We start from the raw sequence: 20,231 nt of genomic DNA on the forward strand, positions 1-20,231 counted from the left end.
CATGTGTGTGTTTTTAATAGGTGTGTCTCTGGATTTCTGTTACTAAAATTAGACTGTGAAAAATCGAATTATTCATGTATATGCCACACTTGTTTTTACAGAGGAACTGGACACTGGTATGCAAAACCAGGAGATGCATAATAACACAATGATTGATTTTGGACTACCTACATCATATTTTTTTTAGCATCCTCCCATCTTAAGATATTCTCCATAGTGCATGTATGTGTGTTTGTGTGCCACGCGCCACAGAAGTAGGTCACACGGTCACGGAACAAGTGTTTCCCCAAAGGGAATGCATTACAGCATCTCAGCTTTGTTAAAGGCACTGGAGATACTGTATGTACAGTGTGTGCTGGAGCCAATATGTGCCTCTGCCACGCATTAGCCGAAACAGGAAGTCACATGACCCGAGAGTAAGGGGAGCAGGAACTAGAGGTGGGGGGTGGTGAGAATTGCTGCAACAGCAAAAAAAATCATGTGGCACACTTTCTTGTTGCGACTTATACAGTATATATATAATACACATACACAATATATATAATATATATACACAAAATAAACAGAAACTATAGCAAACTATATAAAGAACTCTCTACTACATAGAAAAACAACACTGGTATACTGTTGAATTCCACTTTGCAGCAAATAGGGAAATTATGAGTGTGTGTCAACTGGCTCGCTCAGCCTAGACTGATGAGCTCAGCAAAACTGAGTGTGTGCTCACACACACATGCACAAACACACTGCTACTGTTCAGTACTGATAAGGCTAAGGCTGAGTTTCAGGAGTGAGGTCATTTTTTTAAAGAGCAGAGAGCACAGTTGTGATGAGCCATCGACCTTTGACCATGAACAATCAGAGGTCGGAACCACCTGCTGTCACTATCTAAAGCACCAAAGCGTGTACTTTGGATGTTGATGTAAGTAAGCCAGCCTCCAGAGAAATGCAAGCCCTTTTTAGAGACCTTTGCCTGGCCCCTTAAGACAGCTGCTGTATTTTCATTTTTTTCATTGCTTTCTGTCCCTCTCCCTAAAAAAAACAAACACACACACACATATCCGCACACGCACAGGAAAATAAAGCAGAGCAGGCCCTTCCTTTAATGGAGCCCAGATGGGCACGAGGGGAACAAACATACACACAGACACACACACACACGCACACATACACACGCAATCTTAAAAAAACAAAAAAAACACACAAAAAAAACACACTGTATTTGCAGCACTCCCTGTACCTCTTTGTGGTTACAGCGCTACTTTGTGGCAGAGGTTGGTGTAAGGTGGTGGGTAACAGCAGTACTCTTCCCAGTGCCAGAGACCACCTGATTCAAGTATTGTCCGTATGGATATGAGTCGCATGTCACAAATGCAACGGTTATGTAATCCATAATTACCTAGTGCCCACTAAAGATGGTCATGCTAACTATAAGAAGTTTTATCACTATGGTGAAGAATTCATAAGAGACATATGTGATTTTTCCAACAAATACAACTCCTAGCTCCCAGACATCCATTAAACAGCCATGAAGCAATTAGCTGTCATGGAACATTTTATCTGGAGTTGCAACACAGCACTTGCATTTGTCCAAACAAAGACTGGTGAGTCATTTACTGAAGTACAGAGCAGACTGACCCAACACTCCTCAACAGATGCCAAAAAAAATAAAATCAAACGACGTGTGAAACCTGTCTGTGATTCTTGTAAGCCTCTGAAATTTCCTCTCCCACTCATAATGTTCCAGAACATTCTACCCATACATACTGTTCAACAGTGTCCTAACTCATAGACCTCTAAAGTGGTGTGTCATTCTGTAGTCTGCATTATGCCTATGTTAGCAATTCCATGTCCAAGTTCATATCTTTTCTGAATGCTAATGGATCCCTGAAAATATGAGGTCATGATAGAGTCAAAGTATTGTTACATCTGTTCTACAAGCATGCCAACATTACCTCACAGCATTTCAGATTAAACTTCAGATGCTCTATTTAATTATTATTGAGAAATTCAACTTAGATCCATGGTTTGTGGCACGACAGAATTCCACAAGTCTTCACACAGGTGGATTTGACTTGTCAGTTTTATTCTTGACAATGTTTCTCGAATGCTTTTTGAAGCTGCAAGCAATGGGAATAATGTTTTCAATTGTGAAAAGTGCTTATCATGAGGACAAAAAACTAGGTTAATTCTTGTTCTATGAATGTAATATGTATATGTACATGATGAGAAGCAGGCAGTAAATACAAAACATTTGACAAAATAATTAAATTTTATTTGCGCAATGCTGTTCTTGTGGCATTTACCAGAGATACAAGAGTTAGTAGATTTCACTTTCAATGATCACTGGTATCATAAAGTTTATTTGTCTGCCTGTTGGTCTAGTGTTCTATGGTGTTTACTAGAAACATGTAAATTGTGGGAGACTGCAGTTCTCAAAAAATCAAGAGAAGCATGATTAACATACGTAGTAGAGTAGAATATTTATCCATGAAGAGACAAATAGAGATCCATTTGCCACAACTGTTGTGAGTGGGAAAGAACTTTCAAGTGTCTCAGCAATCACAAGTATGTACAACAAAGATATGAGTGGTATGAGTAGTGGCTTATTCGCAGAATTAGCTCAGAATTTAGCTCAACTGCTAAGCTGTTTTGTCAAAGGTCTTCTAGAAAGTGTGAAGTGTGACATCAGTTTTTGTCAGATGGAAGAGAACAGGGTGTCCAGTTCTGGGGATGTTCACTTCTATAGAGTTGGGTTGGGGGCTACTTTGACAGGCAAGTGGAACATAGAGTAAGCACCAGGGGAATATAATATTTGAGAAAAAGTATCTCTATATGTGTGCAGATGTGTGAGATGTGCTAAGGTCTTAAAGCAAACCAATGTTTCTCGTCTTATTTTCATTCTAGCAAAGCGTGATTTGTCTGTCATGCTAAACCTCTCAGCTTTAGATGTGGTCAGCTCGTGCTCTGTCATTCATCAGCCCCTGGCAGGAAGGATCTATTTAGCACTTCCTGATTAGGGGGAAAAGGGCGTCTCCCCCACAGGATTGGTTAGATAGATTCCTGAAACTCTCTACTGCTTTCTAAACATTCCTCATCAATGGCTTGGGAGGAAATGAGAAAAAAATATTTATAAATTTTTTCTTAATATATGATATATATTTATTTGAAATTCTAAAATATCAAAACCTCCAGCTTTGACGTGTCGTCATGCATAGTTTATGCAGTTCACAGGACAAACGGTCTCCAGTCATGAAAACTCCAGACAAGCCAAGAGAATGGATAAAAATACAAAAAGGAAAGAGCACATGAAAAGGATTATCAGCCTCTGAAACTAAAGAGCTGGTTCTGTTTTTTTTTTTCTAAATAAGTCTCTCTCTTTCTTCTTTATCTGCCTCACGCCATCCTTTTTTTCTCAGCTAGCTCAATGTGTGCGTGTTTACATTGGCTCACTCGAGAGGACGGGACGTGGGGTTCTTTGGCACGAGACAAAATTCCCAGCTACGGAACAAACTGTACCAGGGACACTGATAAATTTGTCCTGAGATGTTCCCTTCACTATTCGTACGCTCCAATAGAAGCGCTGCTAAACTAATCCAGTCAAGTAATTTGATGTACAATGTAGTAAATATCAACAAGGCCTTAATTTAGACCGGTAGTAGTAGTGTCCTGAACGTGCACAACTAGAGAGTTGGTATGTGTTTGCAAGTTTGAAAGCCCCTGCGGGGAGAAGTGTGCATGTGTTTATATTAGTGCATGCATGTGTGTGTGTGTGTGAGTGTGTGAGTGAGTGATATAACAGTTTGACAGGCCAGAACTCTGACCCACTGCGAGGTCACCCAAGCAACTGGTGAGCATGCCTCTGTCCAAGTGCTGTGATTGGCTGAAGAGGGTGGGCTGGGAAGGCTGCCACCCCCTTGGTTCTGAAGTCTCGGGTAAACAAGGCAGTCTTTCAGCATGGTCCATTATGCAAGGCACGCACACTCACACCCACAGCTGTACGGAGCACTCTTTAGGAGAGTAAGGGCTGCATAAAAATTAAGGATCAAGGACTTTTCTCACATTATTCACACTGTCTGCCTTACTAGATAGCCTCTTTTTTCATGTGTTTTTTCTTTTGCCTTTTACACCATTCTACAGCTTCAGCTGCCATTTATATTGCCATGTCTTGATGATTGAGGCAATAGAAATGATTTGTAAATATAGGTACATTAATGTACATGTTTATTTTTTTTGGATTCTCTCAAATAGTTAGTGAAGTTCAGTAGCAGTGACTGTGTCATATGTGTAATATTTAGATGCAGGCCCAGTGAAAGGGTCAGTTAGAGAATACACTACACTAATCAGCTATAAAACCACTATGTTGTATAGTACTGAAGTGGTCCTGTGGGGGCTACATGGATCAAATCAATAACCCTGTTCCTGGTCTAGAGGTTGTCCTTACTTACTGTACTTTTGTTAGGTATTGACATTGCATACCAGGAACAACCAACAAGACCTGCGTAATGTTTTAGCCAACTAGGAATGTGCTATATCTCACCGTACACAATTATATCAGCATTATATTTTTATTGTTGCAAAAATATCATGAAATATTGTGATATTATTTAAGAAATGAGCTGGACACTTGCTGCCTAATATGCACATCCCAGCACTTTAAAGGTGGTAATGCAGCAAGTGAGTATATGTTATGGCTGATCAGTGTAATTTGGCATGAGGGTGACATGCTAATTTAATACTGAATATAGACACCAAACACAAATATAGACTCAACTTACTATAAGGAACTGTTTTTGGGATCTGGTGTTAGCTGACAAATAAAAGTCAAAACAAATGTATTTTTTATATATATATATATTTATATATACATTTTATCTTCTGGTCATTAACAATGATGTAGTAATTCTTTTTGAGAACATTGTAAGGCATTACAAATCCAATCCAGCTACATTTAGTCCACTCTTCACAAAACATTTACTAACTTAAGAAGAGCAGCACACAATCATGAATGCAGTTTAAAGTGGAGTTTACATTGCATGACAAAATGATAAATGATGAGCTGGTTGGGCTTAGAGGTATGAATAAGTTTGTTTTCCGAAATGATGTGCGTGTGATGATATGCGTGTGGCTCTATATTAAATGCTTCTAGATGATCTATGAACTTCACTTGGGTTGGAAAATGGGGGGAGGACAAAAAAAAAAACCTTTAATAGTTCTGGAGCATTCTCATCTATTGTAATCCACTTCCTGGTTTTAACATGATCACAGAATCACACCCACACAAATGTATGTGCGGCCACAAATACACGCTTGACCAAGAAGCACGCACACTTGAGCAAAGAGACGCCCGTGCTGGCCGGAAAACGCACATTTGGTAGAATGGAATGGAATGTTCTCGTCTACACTCCAGCACTTACAGCAGCTGGGAATGGGGAGACAGCGAGAGAGAAAGAGAGATGGGAGTGAAAGGGTGAGAGAGAGAGTAAATCTGCGACAACATGTCTTGTATTTTCTGCACGTATATATTTGTGGGTCTAAGCGTTTTTGTGCGGGGTGTGTGTATTGTGTGTATAAATAACTCCTCTCTCCTTTGCAGCATCAGCGCCTGGTCCAAGTTTATTTATAAACTGCCTCCTTAGTGTCAATGGTCTGCTGTGCTTTCTCTCTCCCTAAATCTCTCTCTCCCCCACTCTCTTACTAATTCACTCTCTCCTTCCCCAACTCGCTAGCTCCGTTCCACTCCATGCCTTCCTTTCCTTTCTCTCTCTTGATCCCTCTGCTTTCTTTCCAAACACACCCAAAACATTTCCTCGCTAATGTGTATTTTCTTTTCTCTTCAGTCATCCAAGAGCACACACACACACACATTTAAATCAAATGTTCAGAGAACTATAAACCTACTCTATGCATACTTAGAAACAAGCCCCAAGAATTATTCCTGGAAAAGTAAAAGCACACACACACACACTCTGTATTTCACAGAAAGTTCACTGTGGTGAAAAGTTCTGCCAAACCCATCCAAATAAAATGACCCAGCCCTGACTGTAATGTGTAACTTGCCCCTGGTGTAGCTGTGTGTGTGTGTGTTTGACTGTTTAAGAGGAAAACGTCGGAAAATACTAAGAAACCTAATTCATGATGGTGTGCAGAAATACATTTCACAGTGTTTTGTGTTTCATCGTTATGACGTATGCAAACTCTACTGAGAGGCTAAGAGAGGATTAGTTGCCTCCAGGGAACACAAGAACACACAAACAGACCAGGGCAAATGTACACACAACTACACACACACACACACACACACACACACTTACATACACACAAAGAAGCATTTTTTCCATTACCGATTGTCATCAGGTCTCTTTAGTACAGCAAATTAAGGACAGCTCCCTTCTTACTGTAGATTTTCAAACCAAACCATATTTCCACTACTTGCAGTTACTGTCCTAATAACCTTTTTAATGAAACTTTTAAAAAGCACCTGCACCCATACATATAAACTGTTCTGAGAGATGCCACAGAGACCCACTTTTGATTCCATAAGTAAATAAGCTTAATACATAGAGGTGTGCCAAAAAATCGATTCACATAAGAATCTTGATTCTCATTTACTACGATTCAGAATCGATTTAAAATGTCCCAAAATCGATTCTAAGGTCCAATCCCATTTCTTCCCTTGGCCCTACCCCTCACGGTAAGTTCACACTGCAGCGGCACGAAGCGTTTTTCGCTCCGCCTCCCACTGCCCAAAGCGACCGTGGCCGCTGCAGTTTGAACTTACCGTCAGACCCACACAGAGCGTAGGTGTATGAGAATCACCGGTAAGATGGCAGAACAAGCACTATATTACCTTAGATTAACGTGTAGTTTTAATGTTTTATGGCAGAATGCTTCATAACAAGCATAAAAAAGATCGCTAGTAGTTAGTTTCAGTAACTGTTAGCTAGCTAACTAGCTAACTTTCCAGTTCCACCTTAAATAACGCTACAGGTGGCAGCGGGCTGCAGCATTTAAGGCGGAACGGAAAAATAACAATAAGCTAATCAGAGCTAATTTCAGCTCCTCATCACAGAGGAATTAAGGAATGGACAATATGAATTAATTTCTCCACCTCCTGCCCCCTTTCTGAAGAAATACAACGGCCTAAAATTAACTAGTTAATCAGCAGCTGCTCCTGAACTTTAGCGCTCCACTGCTATCATCACATCAGCCCAGCAGCGTCACCTACACACCACCGCTAGTAGCCTTATAATAAAGCAGTGTTATTTATTATTTATTTATTGTTCATTAACGTCATTGTGATATCCCAGTGATTCCTCTGTCACTGAAGACCCACATTCCTGCACATTTTATTGTTTTTGTAACACATTACCTTCTCCAGGACCAGTGTATATTTTGGAGGCTTTTTTTTCAATAAGTTTTCAATAAATTTTTATAAATCAAATCGTTTTGAATCAAAAATCGATTTTGAATCGAATCGTGGCCCCCAAAATCGGAATCGAATCGAATCGTGAGATAGTAAAAGATTCCCACCCCTATTAATACAGATAGAGAGAGAACTGTTGAAAAACTTCTTTACATTAACTTTCTGTACAATTACACATTTCTGTGCATATTTGGAAGCACTTTTTATTAGTAGCGGTAGTGTAAGCATTCCTTTAGCTCTGAAACATGAATTGATTGCTATTTATGTTTAGTACATAATCTAAAAAAAACAGCAGTGGTTTCATTTCAGTTTTGTTCGACCAGTAGAAATGCTCTGAAATTTAAGTGGTCTAGATATGAAGATGAAGGCTTCTTACTAGAGAATACTTTCCTTTTCATAATGATCTCGGCTGATAAAGAACATTTAGAATGCCGTGACCTTGGCCAGTGTGTTAGGCAAGGGCCACAGTCTGGTCACTAAATCTGTCCAATCAGCTGCAGATTGTCAAAGCAGAGGGTGGGAATCAGCATTCACGAGTTAGTTTGTGGGCTGGCCTTGACACCGTGGAGCACTGCCATTCTCCAGGGCTTTGAGGGAGTAAGCTCACAGGACTGTGTCATACTCCAGTGTGAGATTCAGCTTTTGCTACTGTCTTTGTGGCCTCTTTGGGCACACAGTAAACATAAGCAGCTGATGTCTGCAGACTTTCTTGTACTGTATGAAAAGTACAGTGTACTTTTGAACAACATGTTTGTAAGATTCTTTTGTACATTTTTAGATAGGGTGACTTGGTTGAGGGTGACACAGGAGAGTGATTGTGACATGGATGTTAACCTTTATTCACTTAGAATCAGTCTGCATAAAGAGGCAATCACTAAAGCAACACAAGTCAGCTACAATATGCAAATGTATTTACATTCACATAGCCTGGCCCACTCGCTCTTACAAACGCAGAAAAAGAACGAGTGTAAGGTTATAGATGTGTGTGTGCGTGTGTGTGTGTGTGTGTGTGTGTGTGTGTGTATGTGTGTGTATATACTGTGTGGCTTCTGACATTGATGGATTGTTACCACATGTTGCTGATGGACAAAAAGGCCTCTGTGTTCCAGAGATTCAGTGTGCAGCTGGGCTCTCAGTTAACAGTCCTACACACGCAACAGCCACACACACACACACAGCATTAATTAAAACCTGGATGGAACTCAAAATATAATAAAATAAAAATTAAAATTATACACAAATATTTTACATATATCATAGCAGAATTTCAGTACTTTATTCCATTTTATAACAAGAAAAATATTAAACAGAACTTGTCATAAAATCTTGTCGCATTAATTTATGTTAAAATGTACATTGAATTATCACTTACCTACAGTCATTTAACCATGTTTGATATATCTAAGGTGTGCTTCTTTAACGACAGTAAGTGCACGGCTAGATGGTGGATAAATAGCAATAGATTAAGATAGTCACCAGGTTCAGCTCAGAAACTACATACACAAAATGTTTTTACAGCAAACATCTATTAAATTATTAAAGCTTACAGATAGACTTCATTATTATCATCTGCAAATCTTCTCACTGTTTAGTACTATTCCACTTTGAGATTAGGTTGGTGTAACTGCCCTGTTATTTTTCAATTTTGTTCAGTAATCCTAGCATCTCTCAGTCTAAAAAAATAAGTAAACTTCAGATATTAAATATGCATTGGCAAGTAGGCTGTATCTAAAGTAGGAGTTTATTATATATATATATTTTCCAATTAGATTTTTTTCATTTTCCAAACTCTGTAGATGCAATTTTACAATATTGGATATGCAGGTACAGCACGAGTAATGATGTAAAATCACACTTGACTAGGACCGCTGTATTTTTGTTAATGGCTTTGAAAACAACTCTCAGTTCTTACTAAAAAGAGCCAATGGATTGAATACTGGGGACCTCACATGTGCTTATTCGCTCATTTATAGCTTAACCTTGCCCAGAAGACCTGGCATGCTCACAGCATTGGTGCATAGGGGAAAACATGACAGTTGAAGAAAAAAAAAAAAGGGGGTCGTCATAATTAACAGTAAATTGGAAAAGGGTGGAAAAAATGCATTAATCCTCTCTGGTACTGTGTGTGTTTTTAGCTGCCAAGCAGCAAGAGAGAATAAGCCTTAATGACTTCATTCACAACATGTTTCTCCATTGAGATTTTAGTCATTCCCTCCCTCCTACCTCTCTTTCCTCACTCACACACACACACACACACACACACACACACACACACACACACACACACACACACACACACACACACAACATTATGTCATATCTCCAGAGAGATTTTGCTGGGTAAACTCTTCGTGGTATTGTTTTACATCATGGCTCACACCTAAAATAAGGTACATATCAAGAAAAAGAAGTTAATCTAGGCACCAATAATACATCATAATATAATATATAAATGACATATGTAGGGGACATGTTCTGTTTTTTTTCTATACATTATAAAAAGATTTTAAAGACAAAATGTCATATTTTACACATTTTAAACATTAGTCTGGCACAACACATGCAAAAAAATCTAATCAGCTACAAATAAAAATATAGAGTTTGTGTCCAACACTCCACCATTAATAAACAATTCATTTGAAATGTGACATGAAGGGGGGGGGGGGGTAATTTAACTAACTCATTAGGTAAGGAAAACAATAATTAAAAAATTAAGCAAGTACAATATTTTTTCCCATATTAGTTGAACTTGAAAAGGTGTCTAAACAAAATATAATAATACATGTATGTGCCTTTTTTGAAACTGTTTAGATGAATAATTTTTACCCAACATTTTTTCCTCTTTTTCCTTATGGGTAAGTCCTAAAATAATTAGGACTATCCAATGTTTTAATGAGCTAAAATGTTTTAGTTAATATCGTACAGCTGTAGCACATTTTTGTTTGTTTTTGTACTGTGCTCTATGGAGTAAAAAATGAGTAAAAGTGAGCGAACTGGCATTGTTCAGCTTGGTGCCATTACCGTTTTGTAAATGTGTGTCATTTCACATTTCATGAGCAGCTGAGATACTATTCTGGAGTGTGTTGTATATGTGTGTACGTGCATACAGCGAGGACTCATCATGTACTGTGTGGGAGGGTGTATTCTCACTGTACGTGTGATTAAGTGTGCACGTCTGCTCAATGCTGGATCCAAGACATAATGAGCTCTGTGCAGTCCTTTTCACTTACTGAGAGATCAACACTACATGTGTATTAAAACATAAAACTTTATTCAGAAAATATACAGGCACACATTTTTGCATATAGACAAATGTATATATACTTTTTACACATACAGGAGCTTATATCACACCGCATTATAGAACTATAGGCAATGATATTGCATTGGTTCACCAATCGGCAGGATCAAGTACATTTTTACACTCTACTTTTTACATTATACATGTACATTTTACTGCCTTCTACACAGAAAAGTGCAGAAAACACAGAAAGTGTTTGTAGCCTTAATTGCTAAAAAAGTGCATCTTACATCTTATATCTCTATGCTGATGTAACTGTGAATAACTGTGCATTAGAGTTAGATAAAATATTGTGTTTTATGGTTGATTTGCTACAGAGGAGTAATTTTCTAATTTTCAATTTAATAAAGGACAAGATCTGTCATTTGGCTGAGAGTGCTCAAACTCTGGCATACATCTTTATGCCTTTACAACTTTCATCATTAACTTTCATCATTAATATTTTGTCGCTTATCTTATTCTTTAGCTTAACTAACTAGTTGTACACCCACCATGCTTTAGCCTTTAGCCTTCAAAACAATACATCAATAGAAAATGACTGTTATTTGTCTGGCTCTTGTGATCATATTTCAGGGTAAACACACAAAGCAAAGCATTTTTGCCAGGCTTCCCATTGACTAATATTCAATAGTACCTGTGGCTCATTTGTGGCATCCTGCTGTGGATTAGACCGTTCTGAAGGCAACATTATTTTCATCTCTTGTGCATTTCATCAATGGGGTTCATGACTCATATAGTTCTCTGTCTCTGTGTGGAACAAAGCCAGCTTATATAACACTGTTATTGTGCCCTTGTTTCATGTATCAGGTCCAAACTCAATTGTGATCTTGTGAATGAAAGGCAGCTGAGGGAAAAATACACCAATATCAAAAACTAATGATTATGTTGTATCTCCTAAAACAATGTCTAAATACGTTCTCATTTTACCATTAACATGTATTGATTAATAAAGGAATTGAACTGGAAAGCAAAATCTCCAACTTTATACTTTGACGCAAAATTCCAACATTTATGAAATTGATAATTATGTTTTGATTTAACAGTTAAGAAAAAAGTAATTTAACTAAATAATAAATCATAAAAGTGTAAACTTTAACGTATACCTGTTGCTGAAAAGTGCACCAACTCAATTACTTATCTATTTTCTATGTGCTCTCTTTTGACACAGAATTCCATCCGGCACAATTTGTCCCTGCACAGCCGTTTTGTCCGTGTTCAGAATGAAGGAACTGGAAAGAGCTCCTGGTGGATGATAAATCCTGAAGGAGGAAGAGGAGGCAAGGCACCACGTCGTCGTGCTGTCTCCATGGACAATGGAAACAAGTACACCAAGAGCGCTCGAGGACGCGCCGCTAAGAAGAAGGCAGCATTACAGGCTGCGCAGGAGGGCTCACTAGAGAACGTGTCTACTGCAGGACTGTCCAAGTGGCCAGGAAGCCCAACGTCACGGAGCAGCGATGAACTGGATTCCTGTTGGACTGACTTTCGTTCACGGACAAACTCCAACGCTAGCACAATAAGTGGCCGCCTGTCACCCATCCTGGCCAACCCAGAGTTAGATGAGGTTCCAGATGACGAGGTTCCACCCCTCTCACCAATGCTCTACTCAAGTCCTAGCAGCCTCTCTCCCCCCTCTTCATCCTCCTCAAACTCCAAACCATGCCCAGCTGAGCTTCCACGACTAGGAACTATGAATCTCAACGATGGTCTGACTGAAAACCTCATGGAGGATTTACTGGACAACATAACCCTTGTCCAGACAACACAGCCAAGTCAGGGAGGCTCTGCCTTCAATTTTGGAAGCACCACTTCCACTTCGAGCTCCTCCTCCTCCTCACCCAGTGGTGGCAGTAATGGGGGAGGATTTGGTAATTCCATTTTTGGTCCCTCCACTGCGGGACTACGTCAAACACCCATGCAGACCATCCAGGAGAACAAACAGACATCATTCTCAAGCATTTCTCACTTTGGGAACACCACACTTCAGGAGCTGCTGAACTTAGAATCTTTAGGCACCCATAACCACAGTGATGTCATGATGACACAGTCTGACCCACTCATATCACAGACCAGTGCAGCTGTCACCTCTCAGAACTCCCGCCTCCGCAACGGCCTAATGCTGCCAAATGATCCCATGATGTCATCATTTAGCACTGGGCTCAAAGGTCAGAACAGCCTTCTCCAAAACAACCGACATCATAGCTCCAATACTCAGAGCTCACTGAACTTGCTACCCAAAAACGGCCTCCCAAGCCTGGCCAATGACGCTAACAACATAGCTTCTGCCAAGCAACATCTTCAGCAGCAGTCCCTTCTGTTGAATGAGACTACTCTTTACTCTGGGCTGAATGGAGGCAGTGGAATGGGGATTGGTCTCCCCACAGGAACAGATCGTTTTCCATCAGATTTGGACTTAGACATGTTTAACGGGAGTCTCGACTGTGATGTGGATTCCATAATCCGCTCAGACCTGATGGACTCTGATGGACTGGACTTTAACTTTGATGCTTTGGTGCAAAATGCAGTGAACCTCAACCCTGTGGGTAACTTCAATGGGACAAAGCAGTCCAGTCAAAGCTGGGTGCCTGGCTGAGAACTGTTGCAAAGGTGAGTTCTACTGCTAACAGTAGTATATACACACCACTCACACTGCTCAGGTGTGATTTAGAAAAGTTAAACCTTCCAAAATTCTGCTTATTGTTTTCCATTTTGTTGTTGACAGCAATATATTGTACACAAAAGTGTCAAAATATTTAACTGAGCTATATTGGGATAGAAAATGTTTCAATAATGGTGATATGATATTTAAACATTCAATTTAAACTAATTATTTACAGCATCTGTAACTGACTGACACTGATTACAAGCCACACTACACAAGATGGTAAATCAATTTATCAAAATAAGGTTTCTAGTAGCACCAGGATTATATAGTATGGCCATACATTAAGAAATATATTGGAATATCATTTTTGACCATATTATCCAGCCCTAGCTTGCAACTGGCAGAAGAAGAGATGCTTACATCCTATTGCAGAATCTTAAATTTACAGGGAATTTAGTCTTGTTGGAAGAATGATCAATCAGTCAAACATCTTATGAAAGTAAAGTGTGAACATGTTAAAATATTACTGATGGACAAAGGCTACATCGAATATGACTAACTGATTTCTTTTATTTTAATTCTTATTTAGGCCCAGAACTGCAGTGCAAAAAAAGAAATACATGAACAAAATTCCATCCAACACAGACTCGCGCCCTCCATTGCCAAGCCTGCCGTTAGCACCAAGCACTGGATCATAGACCTGTTTACAGACTACTCTGAAGAATCTTACCTTCAGTCCAGCAAACACACCATCACAAAAGAATGACTGCAAAGACGCACACAGGAGTACCAGCCAGCTTCCAGATCCTCTGTATAACATGAAGTTGTTTTACTACGTTATGCAAGTCTAAAGAATACAATTTGAATCAAAACTATGTCTAGACACAATATGAAGTGTTTTGGGTGGATTAAAAGTAATGAGTTGTTAAACAGTAGTTTCATGGGCTGTATTCAAGACTTTTTATCACTTGTCAAATGCTTGACTACTGTCATCCTCAAAGTTCTCAGAGAATAATGAATAATCCAAATGGGAAAACTATAAAAGGACGGACTCACATTTTACACAGTTTTCATACCCCTTAACCTTGTAAATTTCAAAAACTAACACTCAGGTGGTGTAACATCTTGGTGCACTTCAAGTTCTGCTTGCATTTTGACTTTTGTTAGCAGCATAATCAGTCTCCAGTTTGAAGTAGTAGCCTAATACCATTACTGAAGTAATACCTTATTGTAGCGCAATATAATAGGAGAAAGTACTTTTGTTTGTGTGTACTGTATGTAATTATAAAAAAAGAAGAAGAAAGAAAAAGTCATTTGCTCTGGTTCTCGTCCATGCTTCTAAGTGAGAGATTAACTGGTGGAAGGATGCTTTTTAGCCAGTAAAGCATTTGTGAGATCCTTGGCATATAAATGTAGCCAAATTAATGAGTAAATAAACATGTGCTTGCATTGTGAACATTTCCATGCCATACCGGGTGCTAAATAATCAGTGTTGAGCCTTGTCCTTGATTAAGGCCATGTGTGTTTACAAGGCTTGAAGTACACAACATTAACAATTAGCATTATCTGTTAGCATATGGCAGCATTCAGTGGTGGGTAGGCCTTCCTTCTGGAAGCCATCTTTTACTGAGCAAAAAAAACAAACAAACAAAAAAACAATAAGCTATCTTTTGTATATTTGCCAAATTACTTGAACATGTAGGAGATGCTGGTAGCCAAAATCAAGAAAAAAACACAAAGTTGAATTTAGAGCCTTTCTGTCTCTATATGCAAACTACATCACCATGGCTCAGGGGTGAAAGGGGTCATCTTGACAACATCAGGGCCCCCTCTAGACCTAATTGCAACCTGGTTGTACAATTTGTTTGTAAGATAATAAAATGTTACGATATTTACATAAAACAACAAGGCAAGAATATGAAACAACAAAGAACGTTTTTGTTGCATTTATTTCTTTCCAGAGAGGGTTGGGGATAATGATTGTGGGTTCCCTCTCTGTCTGAATTTTGCTTTGTTTTGTTTCAGGACACATTCACCTATTACCATAATAGTGTAAAACCATCAAAACCCAAATCTCTCAATGTTCTATGTCTTTTCCCCCATCCCAGTTACCCTCCACAGTGTACATCCATGTATGCATGTATGTAACTGTGCATATGCATTGTGTAAAATGCATATATATATGTGTACATCCTGCTTAAATTCATGTAATGTTGTGATTATGCAGTCCCAGTTGTTTCTGGAAAGTCGGTGTACTGATGACAATAGTGTGGGCATACTTGCTAAAGGGGTTTGTACCACTCGTGGGAGGTCTCTTTCAATCCCAGATTGTAAAATACTTAAAAACTCCCTTCATTTGTTGCTTTGAAGCCAGAGTAGCCTCTAAGCACACGAGCTAGAGGCCAAATGCTGTGCAAGTGTGGCAGGAATGGACAATGTGTGCATGGCTGGCTACACAATCTTACAGTGCCATCAGGGGTTTGTAGCATGATCCCGCACCCTAACCCTGCTGCTCTGTTCACTCTCATTTTTACACATACATGCACCGTAATGACCTCATGGAGTACAGTCAAATCGACAAAAAGAGCTGACATCCCATAGTGCAAGGAGAAACTGACGAATTGTTTGGAAAATCCATCAAAGAGGACAGCAGCACTTAGGAGCACCTAGAATACCCCCAACATAATCCTGTTTTTTCCCCATTTATTCTTCAAACTCGCCCTGCATGCATTTCTACTTCTTCTTTTTCTTGGATAAACAATAAAAAATAATAATTTACAGACCACCTCCACATTATCAAAAGGAATGAGGCAGGAGTGCCTGTCTCACTATTTCAACCCAGCTTTATTATCCTCATAAATCAAAGGTGTTATATACCGATGCTGAGTATCAGCAATATAAGTACCACTATTCTAATTTTTTATTCCTCTCTAAATCCCTCCATACCTGTGTCCCACCCATTATCTTTGCCTCCTGACCCTGTAGTAATGGCTTCTCTTCTTGATGTTAGTGGGTATTTTTTTCCTGTGTACTCCATTTTGAATTGTAATCTAGTTTGTAAAAGAAATGGTGCGCATGTAAATAAAGCTTGGTTGAGCTGTATTTGTCTGAATCTCATTATTATTTTTTATTTTCCTGGTGACGCCACCAGCGCTGGGAGGGTGAAGACTAGTATGTGTCAGCAAACCAAGTCTATTTGAGCTGCTACAACATCTCTGGAATGCTGAACATGCTTGCAGGAGAACATTTATACAGGAGAACTATTATATCAGACATTCTACTTGCCCAAAGTGTGAGAGGTCAATTACAGCCAATTGTGCACAGTTGTGAGGACTGAACCAGATGCTAGGGCCCAATCAGTATATCCTCCTGGTGGGTTAGTGACTGCTGAATAACAATGAAGCAACAAACCACGCGTGGCAATGTGTCAGGGATTTTAGACATAATGCAAAGGTTATTCTATGTACAACATGTTTGAAAGGGTTTGCTTTTTAAAGGGTTTGCTTATCATGTTTTTGGTAGTGATTTCTACACAATTACACTGCTGAAATATAAATACGGTCATAGCAACACAAATGTGTATCTTAAAAATATTCTAAACAATATATCAAATATCAATATCATGCATTAAAAATAATTGTAACCAAATGATGAACTTCAAACACTTCCAACAACCATGGCAAATAATTATGTCAAGGTTCTCTAGAATTGAGCATTTCAGACCCCTTCCAATTCCTGTTTACTAGATAATTCAGTTCACATTTTCTGGGAAGGCTTTACTTTTGTTGCTGGAACACTACTCTGAAAATTTGATTGTACTCAGCTACAAGACCATTGGTGAGGTAAAATACAGAAGCACAAATGTTTAGTTCTACACTGCAAATGCCATGCTAGTTCATTACACTTAAATGGTAATTGATGGAGTTCAACTGCTACACAGTCTAATGCTGGGGGGTATAATACTTTCAAAATTTAGCTGCTCTTAAGTGGAGACTTCATGTACAGCTGCTCTACAATGTCCCATTTCATCAGCAAATTATGAAAATTATACAAGCTAATTTTGCACAACTGAATACATGCATCAGCAATGGGTGCACCTTAACATAGCTGTATTCACTCATTGGAGAAGCTGTCTGGAGAGATTTTTTTTCGTACATTAAGCATTTTACAATGCTGTGGCACTGCTTTTCTGATTTTGGAGCTCAAAATGTCCACTTTACAGTAACAGAACAACAAGCAATAAAAAGATGCTTACCAGAGCCACAAGAAATGTCTGGAATTCACCGTCCCTTCCCACATAAGCATATGTACACTGCCCAAAGGTCCAGAGTTGCATAACTCCAAGGGCAATCTTTGTTTTGCTAGTACTGAAGAAAAGAACGTTTAAGCTTTGGAGGCATATCCACAAGCTGACTCTCAACATCTATTGTTTGCATTGAGCTTAAAGATTTGTGCACGATTTGACCACCTCTAGAAGTCTACAGTTTGCAGACTCTACATGAGGTAGAGGTACAGGAAACAAAGAACCAAATTTAAAAACGATGTCAAAGCTAATCTAAATATATGTTAGATATCAGTCTAGAACATGTTCGGTCAAAAAAATGTTTGGTATTTTAGGTCTATTTCATATGAATCGTTTTAAAGATTTTTTTTTTTCCCAAACAGGGATATATATCTTGTAATTAAATGTGAAAAATGAATGGTTTTACTGACTACATGCAGAGCCTCAACAGCAACCATTAATTTGAATGATTAATTATAATTATTTATATTAAGTTTAGAGCCTCTGTACATATGGCAAATTTAGTAATTTCCCTGTTTTAAATTTTAAATTGTATTTACTGTACAATGGTTTGCTAAAGTATTCATACTCCTTGAATTCTGTCACCTTTCAAATATAAAAACATGCAGGTTTTGAGTTATTGACCAACACAATGTAGCACCTAATTATGAAGTATAAGGAAACTTTTAATGAAATAAAAATCTGAAAAATGTGACCTGCAAAAGTATTCAGCCCCCTATATCAGTAATTAGTGATGGCACTTTTCACTGCAATTACAGCTGCGCAAAATAGTTTAAGCTCAGCCAGGTTGGATGGAGACGGATTGTGAACAGCAATTTTTATGTCTTGCCACAGAAGCTCAGTGGTATTTAGGTCAGGACCTTAACAAGACCATTCTAACAATATTCTTTTTTCTAAACCAATTTCCTGTAGCTCTAGCTGTATGTTTAGGGTCAATGTCCTGCTGGAAGGTGAATTTTCTTCCCTTCAAGTGTATTTTACTTTATCCATCTTCCCTTCAAAGTAAAAAAGAGGCCTTCACAGAATTTATAGGTATTTATATTGATAATAATTACACACACCTAGACTCTACTAAATAATTAAGTGACTTCTGAAGGCATCTGATTGCACTGTTTTTTATTCAGGGGTTTTAGAGTAAATGGGGCTGAATACTTTTCAAGTCACATTTTTCAGATTTTTATTTGATAAAAATTGAAAAACCAATGTATTATTTTAGTTCCACTTTAAAATTATATGCTACTACGTGTTGGTCTATTAGTTAAAGTCTCAATTAAATACAAGTTTGTGGTTGACAAAATGGGGAAAAAAACAAGGATTATATATCCTTTTGCAAGCCACTGTATGTGGAATTTGGGGGATGGATGTAAGAAAAATTAAGATAAATTTGGCCCCTGGGCCTTTCATACTAAAGAGAATTAATTTTTAAAAATGTAAGACTTTTTAACGATCTGCAGACACTCTGCAGCAGTTTACTGCTGGGATGTGAGATTAAAATCCATTCTTTGTCTTTTATTTTATTTTTATTTTTTACTTTATATGTGGTTTTGCTTAACAAAAGCATTTAGGATCCTTCTTTTTCCCAAATTCTGTGTCAGTTTAACACCCGAAAGTGGATTTCCCAAAATATGATTCTTCCTGGTGTCCTGGTATTTTGGCAGTGCTTTTTTATAGTAATTAAATAAGATGTGCATGTGCAACTTAATGCCTGTATCCGTAAAACATGCACTGTAAAGTACCAAGTTAAAGTATTGGCATGCTTTGTATGTATAGTGTAAGTACAAGTTATTGCTAGATGTAGCCCTCTTGTCAGCGCTAAAAGATGCCAACTCCTAAACATGGTGATGGTATCACCATGCCCTGAAGCGGTTTTGTTATCAGTGGAACTGGAACACTGCACAAAGTGGATGAAGAAGGTCTGTGATGAATAAGCACTGTAACATAATTATTTAGCATAACTTAAACCACCAGCTATACGAGTGAAACAAATGGGATATTTGTCCCAACATCACATTAATACAAAAATACCAATACGTATTAAATGTAAATATGCAATGGATAAAAAGACTAACAGTAGGACTTTTGGAATGACCTTTTCAAGTGCTTGCCTTCAGCCCATTTGAGCTCACTAATGACGACCAAATGCAGCTGGAGAGTATAATTTTGAGAATGTGTTGAAGATTTCCTGTACCAGATTATTTAGTTTTCTATAAAAAAAATGCAGGCCCATGTTGTATACTCATCCTGTACCTGAAATAAAAAAAAACATTTAAGCACAATTTTGCCATGTCCATGATGAGTGTATGTAAACATCTGATCACAAATGCATATGAGCAAGTGTGTTTGTGTATGTGTGTGGGTTTGTGTGTGTGTGTGTGTGTGTGTGTGTTCCTGTGTCTTGACCTCCATTCAAGTGAAGTCATTACTGCCCCTGCTTTAGTCTGATTGGCTGGTGCAGTGCAAGGAAGGATCGGTGACACAGGAGATTTGAGAACTAGGCTGCAGTGTGATGATGTCATTGCTGAAAGGAGGCTTTGTGTGACCCACAGAAAGAGAGAGACAGAGACAGAGACGTGTGATCTCAGGTTTACTGTAGCTC

At 38.5% G+C, this 20,231-nt stretch overlaps 1 protein-coding gene across 1 annotated transcript in view; it reads left to right on the forward strand.

The window, feature by feature from the left end:
* Positions 1-16,434, forward strand: part of foxo3b (forkhead box O3b) — a 37,985-nt gene extending 21,551 nt beyond the window's left edge. The window contains exons 3-4 of the mRNA XM_007255675.4: positions 11,896-13,334; positions 13,922-16,434. Of these exons, the coding sequence (XP_007255737.1) occupies positions 11,896-13,320 (1,425 nt within the window). The 3' untranslated portion in view covers positions 13,321-13,334; positions 13,922-16,434. The remainder of the gene's footprint in view (positions 1-11,895; positions 13,335-13,921) is intronic.
* The last annotated feature ends 3,797 nt before the right edge of the window (positions 16,435-20,231 follow it).

This window comes from Astyanax mexicanus, chromosome 1 (genome assembly GCF_023375975.1).
Source record: "Astyanax mexicanus isolate ESR-SI-001 chromosome 1, AstMex3_surface, whole genome shotgun sequence".
Taxonomy (NCBI): Eukaryota; Metazoa; Chordata; class Actinopteri; order Characiformes; family Acestrorhamphidae; genus Astyanax; species Astyanax mexicanus.